The sequence below is a fragment of the Lepidochelys kempii genome, chromosome 1, assembly GCF_965140265.1.
Source record: "Lepidochelys kempii isolate rLepKem1 chromosome 1, rLepKem1.hap2, whole genome shotgun sequence".
In the NCBI taxonomy this organism is placed as follows: domain Eukaryota; kingdom Metazoa; phylum Chordata; order Testudines; family Cheloniidae; genus Lepidochelys; species Lepidochelys kempii.
Window position 1 is genome coordinate 168447793 of NC_133256.1, and position 23298 is coordinate 168471090.

The 23298-nt window shown below is 37.8% G+C and overlaps 1 protein-coding gene across 4 annotated transcripts in view; it reads right to left on the bottom strand.

Annotated features, from left to right (window-relative positions):
• Positions 1 to 1666: 1666 nt before the first annotated feature.
• The window catches only part of GABPA (GA binding protein transcription factor subunit alpha), a 38121-nt gene continuing 16489 nt past the window's right edge, over positions 1667 to 23298 (bottom strand). For all 4 annotated transcript variants that reach the window (XM_073363157.1, XM_073363135.1, XM_073363164.1 and 1 more), the window contains exons 5-10: positions 15219 to 15464; positions 11354 to 11548; positions 10469 to 10525; positions 9343 to 9483; positions 8147 to 8339; positions 1667 to 3255 (exon numbers count right to left, since the gene is read on the bottom strand). In XM_073363157.1, coding sequence (XP_073219258.1) covers positions 3027 to 3255; positions 8147 to 8339; positions 9343 to 9483; positions 10469 to 10525; positions 11354 to 11548; positions 15219 to 15464 — 1061 coding nt within the window. In that variant the 3' untranslated portion in view covers positions 1667 to 3026. The remainder of the gene's footprint in view (positions 3256 to 8146; positions 8340 to 9342; positions 9484 to 10468; positions 10526 to 11353; positions 11549 to 15218; positions 15465 to 23298) is intronic.

The window sequence follows — 23298 nt, forward strand, 5'->3', positions numbered from 1 at the left end:
TACTACTTATCTTTAAAACTAGCTTCTAAAAAAACTGTGGAAGCTATTCTGAAAAACAAATGAATCATCACCAAAACATAAGCTGTGCAACAGTTTTATTTTTTTTATTTTACTATGTTGACATTTTATGCACAAATATTTTATCAGAGTAAAAATAGAAAATAATTGTTTCATGTAAAATTACCAAAAAAATTCAAAACAAAAGTAATACATAATTATTAGCAGAGTATAAGTGTCTTTATTTAAAGAGTAAAAATGTATGCAAAACCCCTGTTTTACAAAAAATTGGGATTATACTTATTTTTTTTCTGGCAGCAACAAAACAATTATATTGACATATAATATTCTACATCCTTTATTTAATTGAAGACATCAAGTTAGTCAGATTTCTCTCTTAGCTACAGGACATTTGACAACAGCCTTATGCTGTTTGAAAAATGCATTGGTCCTTTTTTAATGAAAAGAACATGGTGGAAGAGCAGCAGATCCTACCAGGAAATAAAATGCATATAAACAAACCCAAAAGGGATAATCATATTTACTAAATTAAAGGGCTTCAAAATAATGAGATGTATTTACATGGGAAGTTTTGATGCCATCTTTCCTAATAGTTGTATTTCATTTTGTGTATATTCAAGGGTAAAGCATCAATTTTACTTATTAGCTTTGATATTAATTCATCCTCCATTAGACTGATTTGGTAGGTCACCGTTTTGAACCCTTCCTTTCTCTGCCCACTTGCAGTATTTTAGACCTCTGCAAGAAAGATTGAGCAGTGTTCTAAGAGGCAGTTGTATCACATTTATTAATTAGCTACTTGAATTGTGGCCTGTATTTACAGTGTCATCCTTGTCTTGAACAGAGCTGCACAAATGGAATTCCGGACACAGAAAAAAGTTGTTAGCTACACAACTTGCAGCCTAATTTTCCCTTTCATAAGCAAGATAGTGACCTCAGCTATTTACATAAGAGATTTCAAATGCTTGATAAATAGTGAAAATGTGCTACAACTGTACTATAACAGTCATACAAGTTAGACATTTGACTTGACTTCTGACTGATTTACCCATATCTGTAACTTAAGGATTTGTTAAGGACTTAAAAGGATTTGTGTAGCTTCTTATCAAGCTAATACATCGTTCAGAAGCAGCATGCTCACCCTTTTGGCAAATGAGGGAGTGCTTCAGTAATTCAAGAATGGTAAATTAAAAGTCACTGGAGGAATCTGCCAAGAGAAAGCTACAATGGTGAAGATGGCAGCTAGAGAGACTTAAATGGTAGATGGCCAAAACGGCATGAGATCCTTAGGCCTACAGGAGGGGTATGGAGATGCCCCTCCACCGAGAAAAATACCTCAGCCCCCAGATGTACCCTTCAAAAATAAACCCTAAAAATATACAAGTCTCACATATTTCCAATTCCTTGAAAGCCAGTTTCTCTTTACTTGTCAACAGCAACAACATAGTGCTTCCACCACTCCGTTTAAGTACATTTTACGTTAAGCATCTGTTAGGTTAGCCAAATTCTTGACTTAAAAGTTTTAAGAGTAACTTGACCTTTCAACATGGTACTAAAGATTTTCTCTTATGCAATTATATTTTTACTACTTGTCAAGTGACACCACAGCTTCTGCTGATGGTTCCTTATTTAAAAAAAATCTGCTTGCAAGAACAGCAAAAATGCATGGCAACACAATATTCATACTGTTTAAACAAAGGGGCAAAAAGTAAAAAATGCTCTATTCAGACTAACAGAAGTCTAGCAAGTCATTAATGGAGAAGCTCACAAATCATGGAGACACAGTTTTGTACATATTAACATGTATATGCCTGAATGAAGAAGTATTAATACCAGTCTCTGGATTCGGGATACATTCCAATTATATATATTTCAAAAAATGTATCCAAACCCTTAACTGTGTCCTGCTTAGGTCTCAGGAATGTGTAGTTTTGTTTCTGAGGCCTTAAAACATTATCTGAAGTTTGGAAAGAAACTAATTTTAAATAAGAAACTATATTTTTTCATATTTTAATAGGGAAAACTGTACAATAATCTGGAAGTCAAACTTCAGATTTTTATAAACTTATTTGCAACTCATTTTGTTTCTAAACAGGAAAGGACTGCTGAATGTGATTAACTTAAGTCTTCAGTTCATCAAGATCAACTAAGTGCAGGTATAAGGAGTAATGGCTAATATACTCTGCAGCGTAGAGTAATAAAAACTTCTTTTTGGGTGAGGGATACCTTTTCAAGTTTTTAATCATCTGACAGGAAAAACAGGAAAATCTTTATTAATTTTCTTTTGCTGAGTAGCCAGCATAACATTTTTCAGAAGTTAAGAACTTGCCCTCGTATATGCATGTTAGCTACACATTACAATGAAATACTCATAATTGGCTTTTGATCTAAGCCAGACTTAAATATGGATCTCTTTCTTCAGCACTGATCTTGAGTTTAGTCTATTCTTAGTTTTCTTTGCTTATAAACAGAGAAATTGTCTTAAGGACTTGATGCTTTCTATTATTTTTTAATGTGTCTGTTCTTTCTGCTCTGCTTGATTAGATGAGATTAACAGGCATGTTTAAGGGCAGCTCCTGCTTTAACTGTGTAAGCATCCAATTCCATTTTGTAGTTCAATAAAGAATAAAAAAATATCAGAAAGGGCTGAATTTAAACTATTGACCAGTCTGTTTCCTGTAAATGCTTCACTTTTCTTAAAATGCTGCAAAAAATATTTTGTAGGGCTGGACATACAACATGAACCAGTTCAGCTTTCCTCACCAATTTCAGCAGACTACATGACACAGTGGGTCTGTCTTCATATTGAAGAAGTTGTGGTGATCCCTTAACATAGCATATATTTCAGTGTGTTAAAGATCCAAATTTATGGGAGTCTCAGTTCTTTGTAGAAAATCATGCATCATATTGTACTGTCAAGGAATAAAAAGAAGTTTCCGATTCTGATAAAGATAACTGCTCTGGGTATATAAGAAAGGCCTCAGGCTCCCACTTTCAGGTTCTTGTGCTTAATTGTCTTTCTCAGTTTGCAGGGATGCAGTAGCTAGTGCTACTGCTGTGACTGGCTGTGCAATGCCATGGAGTTGCATCTTTGCCAGTTTCTTTTGCTCACACTCTGTGACCAACCGGTTCAGCTCTGCTGCGCTATAGCCAATGAGAGTTTTCAAGTCACAGACAAATTTGTACACAAACCTCTTGCCTTGTACTTTGCAGATCATATCGCCATCATAGTAATACCTTAAATGAGAAAAAGAAAAAAAATCAGTGCAAAGTAACAGAGCAATATTCAGTGTACGAAGCCCACCCACCCACCTGCCCACCCAATGATCACCCTGGAGGATACTGTGGTGCTAAAGGGTAGGTTCTTTTTCTCATTGTAAGATCTTGATAAAGATTTATTTTATTCACCAACATAAAAATAGACCTCTTCTCTCTAGGGCTCTCCCATTGACTGAGCATGTCTTCACTAGACCCGCTAAATCTATTGCAGCAGCGTCAATTTAGCTATATAGTGAGACCAGCCCAAGGATAAAGGAAGATTTATGCATTTCACTGCAGATAACATTGATACAAATGAGTGTACACTTAACTGGCAAAACACGTTTCTTGCCACATAGTATGTATGCAGCGTGGCAGAGAGGACCTACAGGACACTGAGCCAACAAGTCAGGCTACTTTAAATGATCCAGGTGCAATTAACGCCATCTTTCCTACTAATATCACAGAAGGTACAACAGAACCAAAATTCATTGAGGATGTCCTAGAAGAAAGATTTAATGGACACAAATGGCTGCCTAATGACTTTGAAAGCTCAAGCACAGGAGATAGCATTTTTCCTCAAATGTCAATTTGAAAATCCAAAATCTGGCTGGACAAGTTTTAATGAAAAGCGCAGTAACAATAATTCCCCCATAATAAATATGGTTACATGCTTAGCGTTCAGTCCCCAAACTCATGAAGCTGATACACTGAGTACTGTTGTGAAAAGACTTGCACAAATCACACATTATCTTCAACAGAAACATGTAATCAGGACTGTTTATCAAGCACTCTTCCCTGGTCTGATGGCACTAAAATGGATTGTACCAAAATATAAGGTTATCCTGATTCCATTCTTAGGAAGTCTGCACATATCAACGAACTTCCTAAAAGTGCTGGGCACTTCAGCATATTCAGGATTCTGGATTGTCGAGTGTGTGGACTGAAAGTGGAATTTTAGGCAGACAAATGAGAGCGCGTGTAATTGCTGGTAAAATTTATGCAAAAGCCACTCATGCTCACAAGATAGCTCTACAAATAATATGGCCACTGTTATTACCAAATAACTTCTGAGCTAGCTACAGCAACTTGACAAGAAACTCAGAGAAAAACCCCTGCAAGATTACAATAACTAAGGTGTCTGTTCCGTCATCTGCCAGTTTTCATGACCATATAGCATCATTTGTGCTAAGCAGCATGGAAAGCCATCCCAATTTCCAGTCCTGGTGGCAGTACATAGATATGGTATGTATCCTCCTATTCTTCAACCGAGTTCAACAGAATGGAACTTGGGAGCTTTACCTGTATGCTTTCAAAAAAATGCTTCTGTTCTCTCACTGGTATGATCACACAAATTATGCTTGATGAGCACCTGTGTACTCAGCAGAAATGAGCCGGCTCCCTCTGGAGATAATTTAAAAGTTACATAAGGGCAACTGAGTTTTGAAAGATTCCCACCACAGATTCAATCAGGTAGATCCGGACCACTTCCAAGGGTGGGTCAATGCCACTTGTAAAAAAGAAGAAATTCTAGATATCATAAGATCAGCCCCAGCACTCAGTAGATGGGCTCTCTCCTATAATCTGTGTGCCCAAATTGCAGCCCAAACCAAAAAATTATTTAGTTTTGGACTTGATGACCATTGGACTTGCATTGAATCCACAGCAGCATGAAAGAACCATGATCATGTTGATGAAAATAAAGTGTTAATGACATTTCAGAGGTTCAAATTATTCACTAGTGAGCCAGCCTCCAACACACTACAAAACATTGCAATGAAGGATTTGGCTACAGAAATGAATCAGGAAGCTCTGCTGAATGCAGAAATACATGAACAGGAGCAACTGAGTGCCTTTGTTCTGAAAAGGCTTATGATGCTAAAGGAGCAAAGTGCCCATATCAAGTTCCGTGACCTGAAAAAGACAAGGTGTCGGAAGCTTTTCTCCCTCTATGCAGTTGGGGGAAAAAAAGCAAAGCAAAGACAAGGTAGTCAAAATAAAGGCTGATTGTCTCACACCACAGCACATCATTACTGCTATAATGCAGGAAGGATGGTGGATATGCACAAAATATTGCGTCATGACTTAATGCCAATTCCACTTGTTCTTTCTGAGGTAAAGGGTATCTTAGCATTGGAAATAAGTCTGCTATGATAGGTGCTTTAACCAGGGGCATCTCTTGTCCTCATGAGATAACACCTGATGGTACATCCTGTCTGATGATTCCTGGCAAGCATGTGTAACAGCAATGGCAACACCTCTTCCACGTACCTTTGGTGACCTTGCAACATTTTTGTTAAGTTAGTTTTTCATTCTGGACAGCATTTCAGCAGGACTGATGTAACATTTAACAGATTCACACCAGATTCTATTAAGGTATGATACAACAGACGCATTCAAAAGCTTGTAGGCCAATTCAGAAAATCATATGAGAACAGACCTGTTCCACTACCCAACAGCTGGCCAGACTTCTTGGCCCACTCAGAAAATAAGGCTGGATCTGGCTTGCTTTTTCTATGACAAACTCCTAACCAATGCTCCACAAACCAATTGTCCTATCCGAAGGCTTTAAAGAAGACAGTACAGTTAAATCATCAACCTAATTGTAGACATAAGTGAGTTATGAACTGACCTCAAAGAGGCAGACACTAGGATTGTACAACACTGCATGCACACAGATGCGGACTGTGTTGTTGTGTCAGCATTGATGTTTTTCTTTTGTTAATGGCACACTATGAGAAAATGCCTCACAGCAATTTGTGATGAAGGCTCCAACACCAACCCTCCCCCCCCGGGATACATTCCTGTGCATATTATTCAAGAGAAGTTTCTGCCTGTATTTCCACAAGCAGATATAGAAACAATACTTTCTTTCCAGGCACTGACAGGCTTCGATACAGTTTCCCATATTGCTGGGCACAGCAAGAAAACAGCTTGGACAATATTTATGGAGAAAGATAGATTCCTAAGAAACTTAGGGAAGGATGATCTATAGAATGAAAATCATTTCAGCAGAAAAGTTCATCTGCAACATGAACAATTTACTTAAAAGAGGAGAGCTGCGACAAGTTCTCAAAGCGTCGATCACTAGGGGACTGACCCCAACAAATGATGCATTGTGCTACCACATCCAAAAAAGCCTGACTTTGCCTGCATCCACATTGTGGCTTGAAACTCCTACAATCCCACGCTGCCCTTACGAGAGAACATGAACTGGGCCAAATACAATGGAGAACTGATACCTAAGTTAATGTCACTAGAGCCAATCCCCCATATCTATGGATGTGTCAAAGGATGCCTATCAATACTGGAGCTGCAGAAATGCCACAATGGCACGCACTGGGCCTGTTAACGCAAGGGGTGTGTTCATACATATAGGACCCGTTAAATTATACCTGTTTAAACAATGCGCAGGACATACAGTAACTGTTTGTAGTGGATTTAAAAGATAGATATTTACTAATTTTTCAAATTTTACTTAAATTTTGTACTCCAAATTAGAAGATGAAATATGCAAAGTTCAGCTTAGTAATTATATTTTTAAAACAGATTCAGTACATTTAAATCATGAAAGATAACTTGTTCACCTACCTTTCCCAAAAATGCCTCCTATATCTTATTTTATAGGAAATGTGCCTAATCTATTCTATTGACAATGTTTTTAGTGGCATAAAATCTATTACTTTGTTAACTCTGAAAAAATGTTTTAATGAAAAGTTATTGTGCACTTTCTTTTAAAATACAGGACAGAATTTGCTAAAGTAACAGTCTAAAGTTATGGCCCTAAGCCCATATATTTAGGTACCTAAATGTTTTTGTAAATCCGACCCTTAACATGATTTGGGAGCACAATACCTACTGACTTCAGACTACAAAACCCAGATGAAGGAAAATAGCTTAGTTGAAGCATTTCAGTTTTCTTGACTTGTGAAAGTTCAACATATCAGATGGTGATGCTGGCTGCAAACAAAGCACGAGCTATTTTCTTATCAATTGTGTGTCTGAGTTTGTGTTGTTCTCACATGCTAATGAGGTCCTGAACTTGTCTTTTTCAGCACATATGAGCATTTTAAGTATGATACTTAATAGGGAAAAAAAAATCTATGTAAAATCTGAAATTCTGCTAATAGTTTGGCATGTGGCAAATCTCCAAAAAGGGCCATAATTTTGGAGTTTAATGTACCCACCCTACACACATGATCTGAAAGCTCATTTTATGTGCAATTAGATGAAGTATGATGTGGAGCTGCCAAATGGTGCTGTAAGCCTGTAGGTGAGGTGAAACAATGGTACTCAAAATGTGACAGTGTCATTTTTTGCACAGTTCCAGAAACACTGCGGTTTTTTTGGTTTTTTTGTTTTTTTTACTGTGTAAGTTAATTTCAATACCTTAATGTGGTATTTATTGGTCAAAGCTACCAAATGAAATTTGTACTAAAAGATTTTTAATGGGCAAGTTCTCTCTGCCCCGAGAAATGATGAAGCTGCTTAGCAGGTGGAAAAAATGGCAAGAGCATTGTACATACCCTACATGCCGCTGCCAGTGAGATACAGTGTAGACATACATCTTAAATTCTGTAACTAAAGCTGTTTCAGTGACTATTTCCCCAAGAAATTGTTAAACATATTATCCAAAGATTATCAATCATAGCATTTTCCATTTGTTTTCTAAAGGCAACCACTCATACATCCAATGACCCATCCTGCTCAGCTGATGAGAATGGCAACAGAAGGTGGCATGGTGGTCCACACCTGTTTGTTTTTTAACTGATGTGCAATCATAAAAGACCATACGTAACTGGCAGAATACTACAGTTAGAGAAAAGTATACAACCATTTCATAAAATAATTTAGTTGTAGAGCTTCTTACCGTAGAGCACGACTAAGCTTCTCATAGTTCATGGTGGGTTTATTTTTACGTTGTCCCCATTTCTGTGCAACCAGCTCAGGTTGATTCAGTTTAAATTCCCCTTCATCGCCAACCCAAGAAATACAGTCTCGAGCATCTTTGTCAGTAAGAAGTTCTAGCAAAAACTGCCATAGCTGAATCTGGCCATTGTTTCCTATTGAGATAAAAGGTCATTAAAGATAAAAAGAAGTTATTTTCTACAGAGCTGAAGTTATTTTAAGAATTCATAAACTTCAGTTTAGGACAGCTCAATATCTATGTTATACCGTGGCCAAGATTGTAAGTTAGAATCTAAGTGCACGTTTAGGCACTTAAACAGTTGACTTGATCTTTCAAAAGTGCAGCACACCCAGAAGCTCTCACTGAAGTCTTGGCCTAGAAGCCCAGTTCTAGGTTCCTATTTTTGAAAATCTTTAGACTACTGTCACAAGGCACTTTGCAGAGCGTGTCAATCAAGCAAAACTTAAATGTGGTTTTGAGGTGAGATTTGTTTTTTTGGAGACAGATGAAGTAGCAACTCCTAACTGAGGGGAAGGGACAGAAAGGAAAGCAATATTGGAGGACAGAAGCAAGGTAACAGGGAAACTGATACAAAGAGTTTGGATGAAGAAAATCTAAGGAGAATTCTGAAATTAAATTGCATAGCTAACGTGCAGTTTTCCTAAAAGTGCCTTCACTTCATAGAGATTAGCAGGTCTCCAACTGGTGAAGTTACCAGCAGAGTAAGAAGGAAAACTGAACAAACAGTATGCAAAGTGCCAGGTTAGAATTCTGGAACATATTTGCCAATCTCCGCTTCCTCCCCGAATGATCCAGTCAGGAGGAGAAAAAACCTGAGCACATGGTATTGAGTGGGAGGAAGTGGGGCACGTTTAAGACAACGGTCAACCTTGCGTTTGTCTCATCTACAAGATAGCACTTCCATCAACGTAGTACTAATGTAGTACTAACTCAAAAGATCTGAGGGCTACATACTGTACCAGCACTTCCTGTCGCACCTGGATTTTCCCTACAGGCCTCATATCCAAGTAAGCAGCCCTTAGAAAATTTGGCAAAATCATATCTGTAAGGGATATGGCTGTATTCTGCAAATTCACCATGTGATTTAACTGTTAAATATTTACAACGTTTACATTAAAATAAAATTGAGAAAATACCTGTTCTGTTCCCAGGTGAACTTCTGTCTTCTCCTGAGATTCTTGGCGCTCTTTGTACTTTAGCTGCCTTTGCACTGCTGTTTATTACTTTAATGGTGGTTGGGGTAGCAGGCTGTACAGATGCTGGAATAATTTGCACAGCTGTGAAAGAGCAAACATTGGAGAACAATAATTATAACTTGTTGGTACAACAACCTGATGCATGCATGCGAGAATAAACACACACAAAAACACACACACACACACACACACACACAGTAGAACCTTAGAGTTACAAACACCTCGGGAATGGAGGTTGTTTGGAACTCTGAACAAAACGTAATGGTTGTTCTTTCAAAAATTTGCAACTAAACACTGACTTAACACAGCTTTGAAACTTTACTATCCAGAAGAGAAATGCTGCTTTTAACTATCTTAATTTAAATGAAACAAGCACAAAAACAGTTTCCTTACCGTGTCAAGTCTTCTTTTCATTTTTAAATTCCCCCCCTTTTTTAGTCGTTTACATTTAACATATTACTGTATGGTATTTGCTTTTTTTTTTTGGTCTCTATTGCCTGACTGCGTACTTCCGGTTCCAAATGAGGCGTGTGGTTGGCCGGTCAGTTCGTAACTTTGATGTTCATAACTCTGAGGTTCTAGCGTGTGTCTGTACATCAATATTAAAATTCAAAATATTTCCCCTCCGAAGAGCTACATGGATATTCATAAACCTACACCTTAAGAATAATTTTAATTGTTGCTACCATTTAAAATGGAATTGGTGTTAGCATTGCAGTATATATGCTACTTTCTTTTAAATACAGAACTGATTTCTGATATATGTTCACCAAGAATGCAGTTCTGAACAGCTGATATTACAATGTGACACAAGTGAAATATTTATGGTGCAGAATAATGGTAAAGTCAATTGATCATTATAATAAGAAAGTTAGAAATTCAAAATTCTGATTAAATTAAACTCTCAAAGTGGCTAAAAATTAAAGCTTTGCTTTCAAGTTGAAAAACATGCAAAAGATGTGTTATTTCTCTGTGGCTTTTTTGACTTTTTGGTAGCATGAGTGCTGAACCCACATTTCTAGTTGACAAACACCTGTCTTAATAATTTACTGGCATGACTACTCACGCTGATCAATAGTAACTGTTGCTATTTCTCCAGAGTGTTCTTGGCTAGCCAATACATCTGCCAAGTAAAAGAAAAATATTTAAATCTTTATTCAAATCCTTACCCCCATAAGTCAACTGAATGCCAAATGGATTTATAACCGAGAAAACAAGCAAGGAATGCAGAGAAACAACATAAAGGTTGTAGAGTGTAATAAAGATGATGACTTTTAAGAGTAAATATGTAACACCACGTGAAAGAAGTATGCACAGCCTTTTTTATGTCCTTCTGGGCATCTGGGGTGGCACTTTATTTTCACGAATGTACTTTTAGAATATTACACACGCTTTTTTTTTTTAGTGTTTACCCACACAAACTTTCTATTTTGCTTATATGATGTACTTTTTTCAGTGTCACAGACAGAAAATCAGCCTACCTAATTGTATCTAAACATTGAATACACAATAGATTAGCTGCAGTGTATATGGGCTAAAGAATTAGCTTAGTAACTTTCACATTTGTGTGAGACTGCAACATAGTAAATAGCACTTAACATTTAATTATGAGACTGTCAAATCAGAAGATGAACCAAAGCTAATAATAAAAACATAAATCAGGAATTTTCAGGTATGTTGCAAGAGCCATACCTCTTATACCTTACTTCCTGTATTAGATTAACAGTAATAAAATTTGAGGAAAGATGGGCCAACCAGATTTAAAATATAGACGTTTCTTTTCGTAACAGCAAGTATTCTCATTATAACATATTCCCTTATCTTGTATTTGACACCCTCCCTTTCACTGCTAATGGAAAGTGGGAAAATAACCTGGACTATTCACAACTGTCTTTATCTTTCCACAGAAAAAAAACAGTAACTAAATCAGTCATTAAGAAAGCTCACATACATTTTCGAAGAAGCTCCAGGTGGCTCCAAAGGATTTCTCCCCGAGGGACCCTCTGGAAGAAGTCCTCTTGATTGAGGCTACATAACTCTCGGCCTGGAATACTAAGAGTATTGAGGTCTATGTCAGTCATGCTGAATTCCTTCATCACCCATACCACCCAGTGGAGTACTTGGTCTGTTGACCACTGTACAGGGTCTAGGAAAAAAGAAGAAAAATATATTAAACAACTGATAACTGTAAAAGGTGTGCCACCCTGTCCATTTTAGACACTACAGAACTATTCCCTATAGTGACTAACAATAAAAAGAACCACAGAAAAAACACTGTCCCATGTGATTGAAACAAGTATGACTGAAAAGTCATATGAATGAGTTGTTAAATTTTTTCTTCTTTTAAAAAGAACTAATTCTTAAGTTTTAATAACAAAGCCTGGTCATGCCACAAACATTCTTTGCAGAGAAACAAAAAGGGAACATAGTAGAATGTGTGGAAAGCCACAACACAAAAGCAATTTTGATTCTCAAGATGCCACTACAAAACTATTCCTATGGACTTGCTAATTTGCTTTCTATGGCTTTGCCTGAGACAGTGCAGTATCTGGAGTGCTAGGCAAGCCTCTGACTTGGATCACCATTTCTTTTCGCCATCTCGGAAAATTTCTGAGCCCTCTATTGCTCTCTCTACCAATTTTTTTTGTTTCATTCCTTCCAATATGAATCATTAACCTTCCCTATGTTGGGATGGAATACCCTTCCCCAACCAAGATCTAGGTCAGTAACACTGTGTGTGCAACCAGCGAGGAGCTGAGGATATTGGTGGCTAGTGAGAGTTCTAAGCAACATCATTAAGCTTCCTAACCTTTCTGGGAGAAGGATGAATAGTTTTGGGTTTTTTTGCCTTGTTGTAACTAGGCCAACTGGGTGAACGGTTAGAACAGATGGCTGTCAAAAATTGTTTCATGTGCAGGGTCAATTTTTTTTCCTGTTACTATTGTCATATCCTGTAAGTTCTTTAGGCTAACACTATACTCCATAATAATGCTTCTGTGAGCACAGCATAACTCTGGAATCTACGTTGGGACATGAGAGCCGTTTATCCTCCAAACCCCAAGAGAGCTCTGGGAAACAGCTTGGCATCATGGATCGCCACAGATATAGTTTCTGTGATTTTCTGAACAGAATGGATCAGGAAAGTTCTCTCCTCATTCCCTCATCTAGGAAAAAGATGTATCTAGAGCTGTATCTTGTCTGGTTTCTTGAGGGGCTTTTGAGTTTCATGGCTGAGACAAACATGCTTTAGCAGTGACTTCCACTGGTCATGAAACTCTCCCCGACAGGGTCTAGATCTTGTACTTGGTCAGCAGAAACCTCTCACTTCAGCAGTTCTGAACCTGGGACCACTGACAAAATGCAAGAAGAATAGGCAGTGCCAGAGTTTTAAAAATCTCGTATTAAAGAGCTAACTTTGCATTTGCAGCACACTAGTCCCCGGAAATAGTAAAAGAAATATGAGAATGCTCCTGGTTAAGACTTAGACCCCAAGAAATATTCTAGAGCTGGGGAGGCCCAAGGAATGGTGGTGCTGCTGGTGGTGAGAGTTCTCATCATAGCTCCTGGAAGTCACAAAGAACCTCCAGACAGTGAGCTTCTTGTTTCTTAAAAAGGCTAAGTAAGCTGTCTGCCAAAACACCAAAAATTATCTACTTCTGTTGTTGCCTTGTCTCCTGAAATAACTTTGACTTCTCAAAGTGAAAATACAATGCACTTAAGGTCCCTCTTGGTAAACTGCGGCTCCAAAAAGCAGTTGGGGGCATTTTTCCTTTGATTTAGCATTTTCTGATTGTTCCATGCTTCCAGCAAAAAATAGCCTGAAGGAGAAAATGACAGCTAGAAACAGCTGTGGAGGACACCTTGTATGTTTCTCTTAGACAAGAATGAAACTGAAGAAACAGAACAGGGACGGTTAAAGGGTGGAAAATTCCTGGATGGTGGTTAGTTTTTAGCTTACTAGTCAGAACAAATAATTGGAAGGAATAGAGTCTGCAATATCACTACAAAACAGGGCTTGATTTTACTCCAAGCTACAGGTTTCAGAGTAGCAGCCATGCTAGTCTGTATCCGCAAAAAGAACAGGAGTACTTGTGGCACCTTGGAGACTAACAAATTTATTCACTCCAAGCTACAACTCTCACTGTCTGTTGCAAAGTGCTCTGGATTCTCAAAAGAGGCAAGTGATTTCTGAAAGCCTTGATGAAGCTGAAAAACAACTCCCAGCAGAAATGCAATTTATACACATTTATAGAAAGGTCAGGCAAAATGAAATCTCATCTTTGGGGAATCATACAAAAATTCATTAAAAAAATTGCAGGCATATATTATAAAGCACCAACAATACATTCAGAATACAAAAGGTCCTCAAGTGCTTCCTTTCTCTCCAATTCCATGAAGTCAGGAAAATCTGATATGGTATTTAAAAGCTATCCTTTTTGGCATTCACTTGATTAAGACATTTCTACTACCAAGAGGAGAATTCCAAAATGTCTATACTTGGGTTGGTCATAAGAGAGGCCAATTTTTGTTTTCTAGAAAATTCTCACCTACATAATGGAAAATAATTGTAAACCTTTGAAATTACAATGGTGTCACATTCACAATGCTGATTTTCTTCTTTGAGAAAGCAAAGTTTTAATACTAACAAATCTATAAAGTTGATTTACAACAGTTTATTTAACATTAGATGTTTTTAGTATTATGTTGAAGAATGTAACTTTTCTTCTTGCATTATGGATGGCATGCTGTGAAATTTCAAGAGATATTCACATGAATATCCCTAAGCTTTTTGTATCAAACCCGCAATTAACAAGATATCTAGCACAATGAAAGTGAATTCAGAAATGCTTGTATGTCAAAGGGATCAACAAAACAAAGCCATTGCTTCAGTTATTTCTCTGAGAATCTGTTAAGACTATCAGCCAATTTAATACCTTGTTCCCTTGTAAATACCTGAGACTGAATTTAACTTTTTCCAACTACTAAAACCAAACAATGGCAAGAAAAGACAAACAAATCTGAAATTGTTGTAATGTGTTTTGTACCATCTAGGGTTATCACTTGGGGTTCCTCAACAAGGGGGAAAAAAAAAGGGAGGGGGGCAAGTTTATGGGAGTTTGTTTACATATTACAGGTTGATTTCATGAATATCACTGGAGAGTACATTACAATGATTTACCGCAGTTAATTTTCACCTGGAGAGTCCAGGGTTCAAGTGTGGCATAGGTCTCACACAAAAAGTTTCAATTTAGCTCCCAGAACACATTTACAGACATTCCATATTCTATAATCCTAGAACAATTAGTCTTTTCCATAGTGACCCTCTTTTGAAAAGATTATTGAAGTTTAAAAATTAGGTACTTTAAGTACTTGAATCTAAGTGTGGCTTTTCATACAAATCTGATTCTGCTTGGTGCTCCACATCCTCCACTACTACTGTCTTTAATGAGCCCTGAAGAGAGTCAGGAACACCAGAGAACTGGACCCAAGGTCAAATTCATACACAAACAGCTTGATCTTCCAGTACACATATTTTAAAACTACTTTATGCAATAGACCAGGGGAAAACACAAATTTGTAATATAAGTAAGCTGTGGAGGAAACCTACCCTCTTCTACCAAGGAACTATCAGCCATGGTTCCACCTCCACTTTACTTACTCTATCAAGCTATTTGTACTACACTCATCACCATAGCATATGAAATCTCATCATAGTATCTGAGCACTTTAATAAATGTTCTCTTATACAATACCCAATATCAAATAATTCTCAATTATTAAAAACATACAAACTACTCAACATTGTGTTTTATTACCATAGGGTATTCCAAGGCGTTCTTGCTCCTTTCTGTAGCCTTCCAGTGCTGCAGCCCATCGAGTCACTTGCTCAGAAGTTTCATCTGATATTGTTGTAATGTGTTTTGTTCCATCTAGAGTTATCACTTGGGCTTCCTCAACAAGGTGAGCTTCAGCTTCAGCATGGTGGGCATCCGGATCGATAACTACCTCCACAGTTTCTACAGGCTTTACAATTTCAAGGATGTTTAACTTGGGCTCTATTCCTAGATATGGATGAAAATACAGTAAGGTAAAATACATTATTTTTGAGCACTGCAAAAGCATTACTCGTTTCATTTAAATCTCACCAAACATACTGTTACTACATGCTGAGAATCAGATACAGAAAACATCAGATGCATTCACGGTTAGCATCACATTTTCAGAATGATTCATATGACTCAACACTATCAAGGATAGCAGACTCAAGGTGATATTTCTTCTCACCCTTCACTTAAGCATACACTTATAATTTAGTAAAGTGAACATACAAATAATTATGCCCCTTCACCCCACAATCCCATGCGTTTCAAATTTAGTTTTTATATATACCCACAAAACACATATTCAACTGGCAGCTCCGTATGCATACCTAAGGAACTATTACACTTGTCCTATGAAGGAAATATAGTAGGTCCAAAAATATGTATTACTTTCAGTCTTCAAAAGTGGTTACTTTTAAAGTGTCTTTGAAATTATTACACACACTTTGGTTAGCATCACTTTAAGATACCCTATAAGATACACCTACATTGTAATAAAAGACCTGTAGCATGGCTGCAGCTGACCTGGGTCAGATGACTTAGGGTCACAGGGCTCAGGCTATGGAGCTAAAAATTGCAGTGCAGATGTTCAAGCTCAGGCTGGAGCCCAAATCCTGAGGGGGAGGGGAGGGACTCAAAGCCCAGGCTCCAGTCAAGCCCTGCAAACCCAAATCAATTGACCCTGGCTCTGTGACTTGGATTTTTACTGCAGTGTAGACATACTCTTAAAGAGGCAATGTGGTTTAGTGGATCAGACGACTGGAAACCAGAATGCTCAGGTTCTAAATCCAGCTTTACCAGCAATTTGTTCTGTGGCTCTGGGTCAGTCCCTACCTTTTCCACCTGAGTTTCCTCTATCTGTAAAATGGGTTAAGTAGTATTTATCTATTCTGCAGTGGCGTTATGAGGATTAATGTTTATAAAGCAGTTTGAAGTGCTACATAAATCATTAGTATGATTATAAAATAACTCAGACCTTTACTTTGCTCCAAGAAATCTTATAGTCATTCTTAACTCCAAACTTCTGCTCTCATTTGTCTCCCTGGTAAGTAAGCCTACCTATCAGTACCTCCTGGATACTGCCAGATTTCATTCCTTACCCTTCTCCAACATTACCTTGATGCCCTCTTTATGTGTCATCTTAAGTTTAGATTTTTAAGGGTCCACAATTCAAAACCAGAACAAGAAGTTTCAGGAAGCAAGGTCATACAACCGGTTTTCCATCAAACTCCAAATCCACTCAAAATTTCTACCCCCCTCTTCTAAGTTCTCCATGAAGTCACTCTACTATCCTATTTTATCATCATCACTCCTATTCGACCTCTCTCTCTAGGTACACACACTTAGGCAGTGTCTAAATCTTGCTGCTTCTTCCTGTGTAACACCTTGAGTTCTGGTTTGTTCTCTCTGACCACATACCTAAAAGGTTAATCTAGGCCCTGATTACTGCAGCCTCCTCTGTGGCCTTGTTAAATGCTATCTTGCCCAATTTATATCCATTCAAATTCAGATACAAATAAATCTCCTAGCTCATAATTTGACTGTCACCCGCACTCCCTATGTCCTACTCTATTGACTCCCCCTCCTTCACACATTTAACACAAACTACTTGTCTTTATTTTGAAAGGCCTTTCATGTTCTATCACCATTTGAACCATCATCTCTGATATGACAATGAGACAATGACCCCCATCTCCTCTGCACCAACGATGCCAGTCTTGGCTGCACATTTTTCAAGTTCCGCAACAAGCACCTATGCGCTCTCTGCCACAGTCCCTCTTCTGGGATTTCAAGTAAAAATACACAGTCTTTGTTCTCCTTCAAACTGACTTCTGCTATGATGCCTACAAAAACACTTCATCACAGTTGGGCAGGTAGTGTGCTGTGATTACTGCTTATCATGCCGATGAGAACCATCTCACGTTACTTCATCCTTCACCTCAAACCCCCATACGGTTTACTGTATAAACCTGCTGGTTCATCTATATTAAGTTCCTTGAGGCAGCAGCTGCCTCTTCGTTATGTATGTACAGTGCTTAGCACATTGGGGCTGGGTCTCCAGGTGTTACTGCCACAGAAGTTAATATCATCTACTCACATAATTTATTTACAAAGAAAAAAATGCAAAATAGTGCTATTAAAACAAGTTCATTCTTGCTTTTCTTTCTTAGGAGTATTAAGCTCTACCTGAGAAAAGATGACAGAATTAGGAACAAGTACATGGACAGGATAAGTACATTTTATTCATTCTACAAAGCCTTCTACATAAACCCATCAAGAGACATGGGACAAAAAACAGGTTTGATGCTACAACACTTGGTGAACCACTAGTTTTGCTGACTACTATTAAGTGTTATCTGTTAGGGTTTCATTCTTGTCATGAATATACAGAGAACTGTATTTCTCTCTCAATAAGTGTTTTCAGGTTTAAATTAGCTGAAAGTAAGAAAACATCAATTACAAAATACCTTAACTTTAGACTTTCTAATTCAGAGGAAATTTTTATTCTTTCTTCCTTTAATCAAAAGGTTCCTTAAGGAACAAGAGAAATGCTGAATAAAAGTGTTATCCTTTGTAGTGAAGATGTTATTTCAGTGACAACAAAATTTCAGAAAGGATTCTATTTAAAAAACAGTTGAAGAGCACCTTTAACTAGCAAAACAATGAAGTCATTGTGACTGATAACTGCAACTCATTTGAAAGAAACCACATTTAACTTTTTGATTTCCAGGAACCCATTCCAAGCACAGAGGAGCAAACTTTGTCCTGTTACACCCATGCAAACCTATCTGAACCCAAAACGAACATACAGTAGTAAATGATAGCAGAATCTGACCTACTATACGAGCCAATAAACAGCCACTTTTTTGTAACAAGAACTGTATATCTAATCTGTCATGCACCACATTGAACATATGAACATAAACAGCGTGTTGAAGCTACTGGGGTTAATAAAAATTAGTAACTAAACAAGTCAAAAGTGAACTGGATGCTATTTATGTTTAACCAGTTGTCAAGGTTCCTCCCCCACTCTGAACTCTAGGGTACAGATGTGGGGACCTGCATGAAAACCTCCTAAGCTTACTTTTACCAGCTTAGATTAAAACTTCCCCAAGGTACAAATTAATTTTATCCTTTGTCCTTGGAATATCCACTGCCACCACCAAACTCTAACTGGGTTTACTGGGAAACGTAGTTTGGACACGTCTTACCCCCCAAAATCCTCCCAACCCTTGCACCCCACTTCCTGGGAAAGGTTTGGTAAAAATCCTCACCAATTTGCATAGGGGACCACAGACCCAAACCCTTGGATCTGAGAACAATGAAAAAGCATTCAGTTTTCTTACAAGAAGACTTTTAATAGAAATAGAAGTAGATAGAAGTAAAGGAATCACCCCTGTAAAATCAGGATGGTAGATACCTTACAGGGTAATTAGATTCAAAACATAGAGAATCCCTCTAGGCAAAACCTTAAGTTACAAAAAAGACACACAGACAGAAATAGTCATTCTATTGAGCACAATTCTCTTCTCAGCCATTTAAAGAAATCATAATCTAACACATACCTAGCTAGATTACTTACTGAAGTTCTAAGACTCCATTCCTGGTCTATCCCCAGCAAAAGCAGCATACAGACAGACCCAGACCCTTTGTTTCTCTCCCTCCTTCCAGCTTTTGAAAGTATCTTGTCTCCTCATTGGTCATTTTGGTCAGGTGCCAGCGAGGTTACCTTTAGCTTCTTAACCCTTTACAGGTGAGAGGATTTTTCCTCTGGCCAGGAGGGATTTTAAAGGGGTTTACCCTTCCCTTTATATTTATGACACCAATAATCCAAAAAAGGATGTAATGGTTCTTATTTTGTTTATCTGTGATATAATGAGAACTGCTGTTGAAAACTGTCTTAAGAGTCTTTGGGGAATTAGACATTTTAGATATCAATAAAACCTTTCAGTAACTGAATACTCATCTAAACATGACTTCTGACATTTTTATATTTTATACACCCCCCCTTTAATTTTATATTATACACATCTTTTCATTTTTTACATCTCTTTGTAAATATATATATGAAAGGGTGTGCACCCGTTTAAATTTCCTTAAGATGTATACAGAAGGCCTGAACTAATTATTTGTGTTACGATAGCACAAAGGGGCTGCAAACACAGATCAGAGTTCCACTGTACTAGGTGCTGTACAAACAAGGACAACACCTTCCCAGACAAGAGACAACAGGTAGATGAAACAGAAAATAGGGGTTGAGAGAATGAGGTAAAGTACAGAGATTATCTCATAAAATAAGCACTAGTATCAGATCACTAGTGCCTATTCACGGTCAGGAGAGGTGTGTGTGATGCTGTATAAAATGGAAGATAACTAGTTCACTCATCACTGTTACAAAGTTGCAGTAAATCTTGTATAAAGTATGTCATGTAAGGGATCTATGGAAAAATTATTATTTGTCAAGTATGATTACCTTGTTTAAATAAATGTATCACCATTGTATCTGAGGTTATAAACATTGGCTCTGCATTTGTATATAAACTATGTTCTGTTCTTGAGTGTCACCCACAAGGCAAATTTACATCCAGACTAGCCATCCCTGTGTTGGGCCATCCATGTGTTGATGGGCTACGCACATATTAATGGACAATTGAGTAGACTCAGCTCACCCAGTGAGCACCTCCTGGAGATGTTTCAGAGAGCAGTGAGGCAATGGTTGCCCAATAGTTCAGCAAGGCATGTAAGGACATGTGATCCAAGACTCCATCTTTTGCCAGTATCTTTCCATGCACTTGGGCTGAAAGTATAAATGAGACTGTAACATCACTTCTTGGTCTTCAATCCTGCTCCACTTCTTCGGACTGTAATTTCTAAAATCAAGGAAGCTTTGAACAAAGAACTGATGACCCCCACAATCTTTGGGGTAATCCAGAGAGACTTATTGCAAGCTAGCAGACTTACCATCACTGCTATTATCCTGACCTACAGACTCTGAAATCAGTTGTAATGTATAGGATTCCTTTAAGCATTTAATAGCTTTCCTCTTCCTCTTTTCTTTTTAAATAAATCTTTAATTAGTTTACTACAGATTGGCTGCAGCAAGGTATTTGGCGAGATCCTGAAAGCATATATTCACCTGGATTGAGTGGCCATCTCCTTGGAGTTGGAAGATCCTATTATATGTGATTTCTGGTTTTAATAATCATTTATCACAGAAGTCCAGTTGTGTAGGTGGTAAGCTAGGAGCTCGAATGCCTAAGGGGGACTATATTTTAGCTTCTTGTGATACAGGAGCTCATTTTTGTTACTAGCTTTGTTACCTCTAATGATAGAATAAACCACCAGTTTTGGGGGGTGTCTGCCCTATTTCTTACAGTCTGTCCTGAATTTGGCATTCTCAACCATGACCCATGCCAGGTAGCGTGACAAGGTGATCCATAAAATTCTCAACAATAAGTAGTATTAGAGTTATTTGAAGGAGGAGAAAGTGGGGGCTTCACAGACTTTTACAAACATAAAAGGGGTAGCATGGGAAAAACACAAAGGTGCTTTGAGAGATAAACAGAGTAAAGCAGATGAAGGCTGGCGTGGTTGACAGCGATAGTAAAGATGACAGTTTTAAGGTAACAGATTTCATAGGTAGGGAAGAAGTAACTGATAAAAGATCTTACAGGTGAAGACAGGAAACTTGTGCCTGATCTGGAGGAGAAAGGAAAGCCAGTGGAGGATGTGACCAGTAAGGTGGCCAAAAAGCTTAACATAGCAGCAGCATTTTGAATGAACACTACGATCTGCCAATCACAATGCACAGATGCAAAAAAACAAAACAAAACAGATACTCCACATTTCGGTAATTTGTCACACATTTCAGTTACTTCTGACATACATTGACAGGCTTGAAGATTGAGAGATATACGATCGCTGTCCACCATATTTATATGTTATGTGGAGATACAGTATTTAAGTCTGTAAGGCTGTTAATTCAGTATCTCTTTCCCAAGTGTTAAAAATTCTTAAAATTATAATAATATAGTCCCTTTGGAAATGCAATGATACAAATTGCTCAAATAACTATAAATCTAATTAAATACAATTAGAGAATCCCTGTTCAAAAACAGTGTCTATACTGTAAGAACCTATGAATGGTCATACAACACATTTTTTCTTTAACGAGACCAATTAAAATGGATTTTAAATATTGTAAATTAACATTCAAAATTACATGAGAAGCTGTGATCTCTGGATGAAAAGGTATTATATAAGCGCTAGGTATTATTATTTGACCCTATCATTAAGGCACACGTCCCATTGATGTAAATGTTGGCAAAGTTCTGCTTTCAGTTACTTGATGGCAAAAGTCAATTGAATTGTTCTGGATTCATACTGGTGGAATAGCAGAATTTGGCCCTCTTACCTCACTCTACCTAGACACAGGGTGAGAGGGGAAAAGAGTAAAAAATACAGAATATGGAAACATGAAATGTATAAAGAAGTACCAATATTTAAAGTGGCTGATCAAATGAAGAATTAGTCATGAAGATTGTTAAATTCAAACAAGAGTTTTATAAACAAGTTGAAGTATTTAAATAAGCCATCTTATTTTTTTTTTAAATATATGCAGCAACAGTAGTTATAATTCTGTTTTATATAAAACCAGGGGTTAAAGGCCTGTATTTTGATCCCTCAAAGAATGAAAACAGGCATAATAAATAAAGCTTTTTAAAACTAGAGAAGAACTACTCACTATTATAACAAAGATCAAATCATTGTTTGTTAAATGACTACAAGCCATTGAATCTACTGCTTTACCCATACCAGAAAAAAGTGATGAACTAACTCTGTAGATGGATCAGATCATAAGTAGCATTATTTTGAAGTAATAGCCTGAGACTAGCTTTCTGAAATGCTAAATTAAAATACATTCGCCAGATTTGTCTGTCTTTCTTTCCACCTCACTTCTTTCAGCTACATTTTAAGAAAACAGAGGACAAGCTCATGTTTCCTCATTCACACTAGCCTAACACTGGAGGAAGAGCTTTGACTTCCAGGAATACATTATGTCTGACAATATCGTTCTTTATTGTAGTTTCAACCAGTTTGCCAGTTTGGTCCTCTCTCCTTTGCACCTTACCCTCATGGCCAGGAGTTTTAGGCAGACTGAAGTCTTTATGATCTGTGCACAAGGACTCACCTGACTTGGACAGAGTCAGGGAGGGATCCTTTCTTTCAGGAACACATCTGGAAGGGGATCTGTTCATGTGTTTGCGAAAGTGCCCCTTACTCTAATGAGAGGCCCGAGTCAGCGATTCCTTGGGCTTAACAGCTCTGGCCTCTGCTCCAGAGCGCATGCTCAGAGGGGCGGGGCTTACAGACTAAGGCCAATGTACCAGGGGAGGGAGCGGTATCTCCCTGGCCTGTAGCTGACTGGAGTATATTGTCCTTCTCCCTGAGGTACTTGCTTAGTCAAAGCTCCTGTCCCTCATGGGTTTGAGGAGATAAGGAGCAGTGGAGCTGTACTTGGCAGAGACATGAGCCTCCTCAAAGCGGTAAAGACGGAGCTGGCGTTCATCACTGACTGAGAAGAAGGGGCAGGAGATAGTTCTTAAACCCGGCGACTCTGGGCATAGTCCCCAAGAAGAGGATCTCCAAGGAAGGGAGAAACTAAACTGTACTAACTAGAATATAAAAATCATTAAAACGCTAAAAATACTAACGACATACAATCATATTTACAGGTTTTGAAGACTATGTGAAGATAGCTTTGAATACAGAGGATTACAACTCGGGACATGTG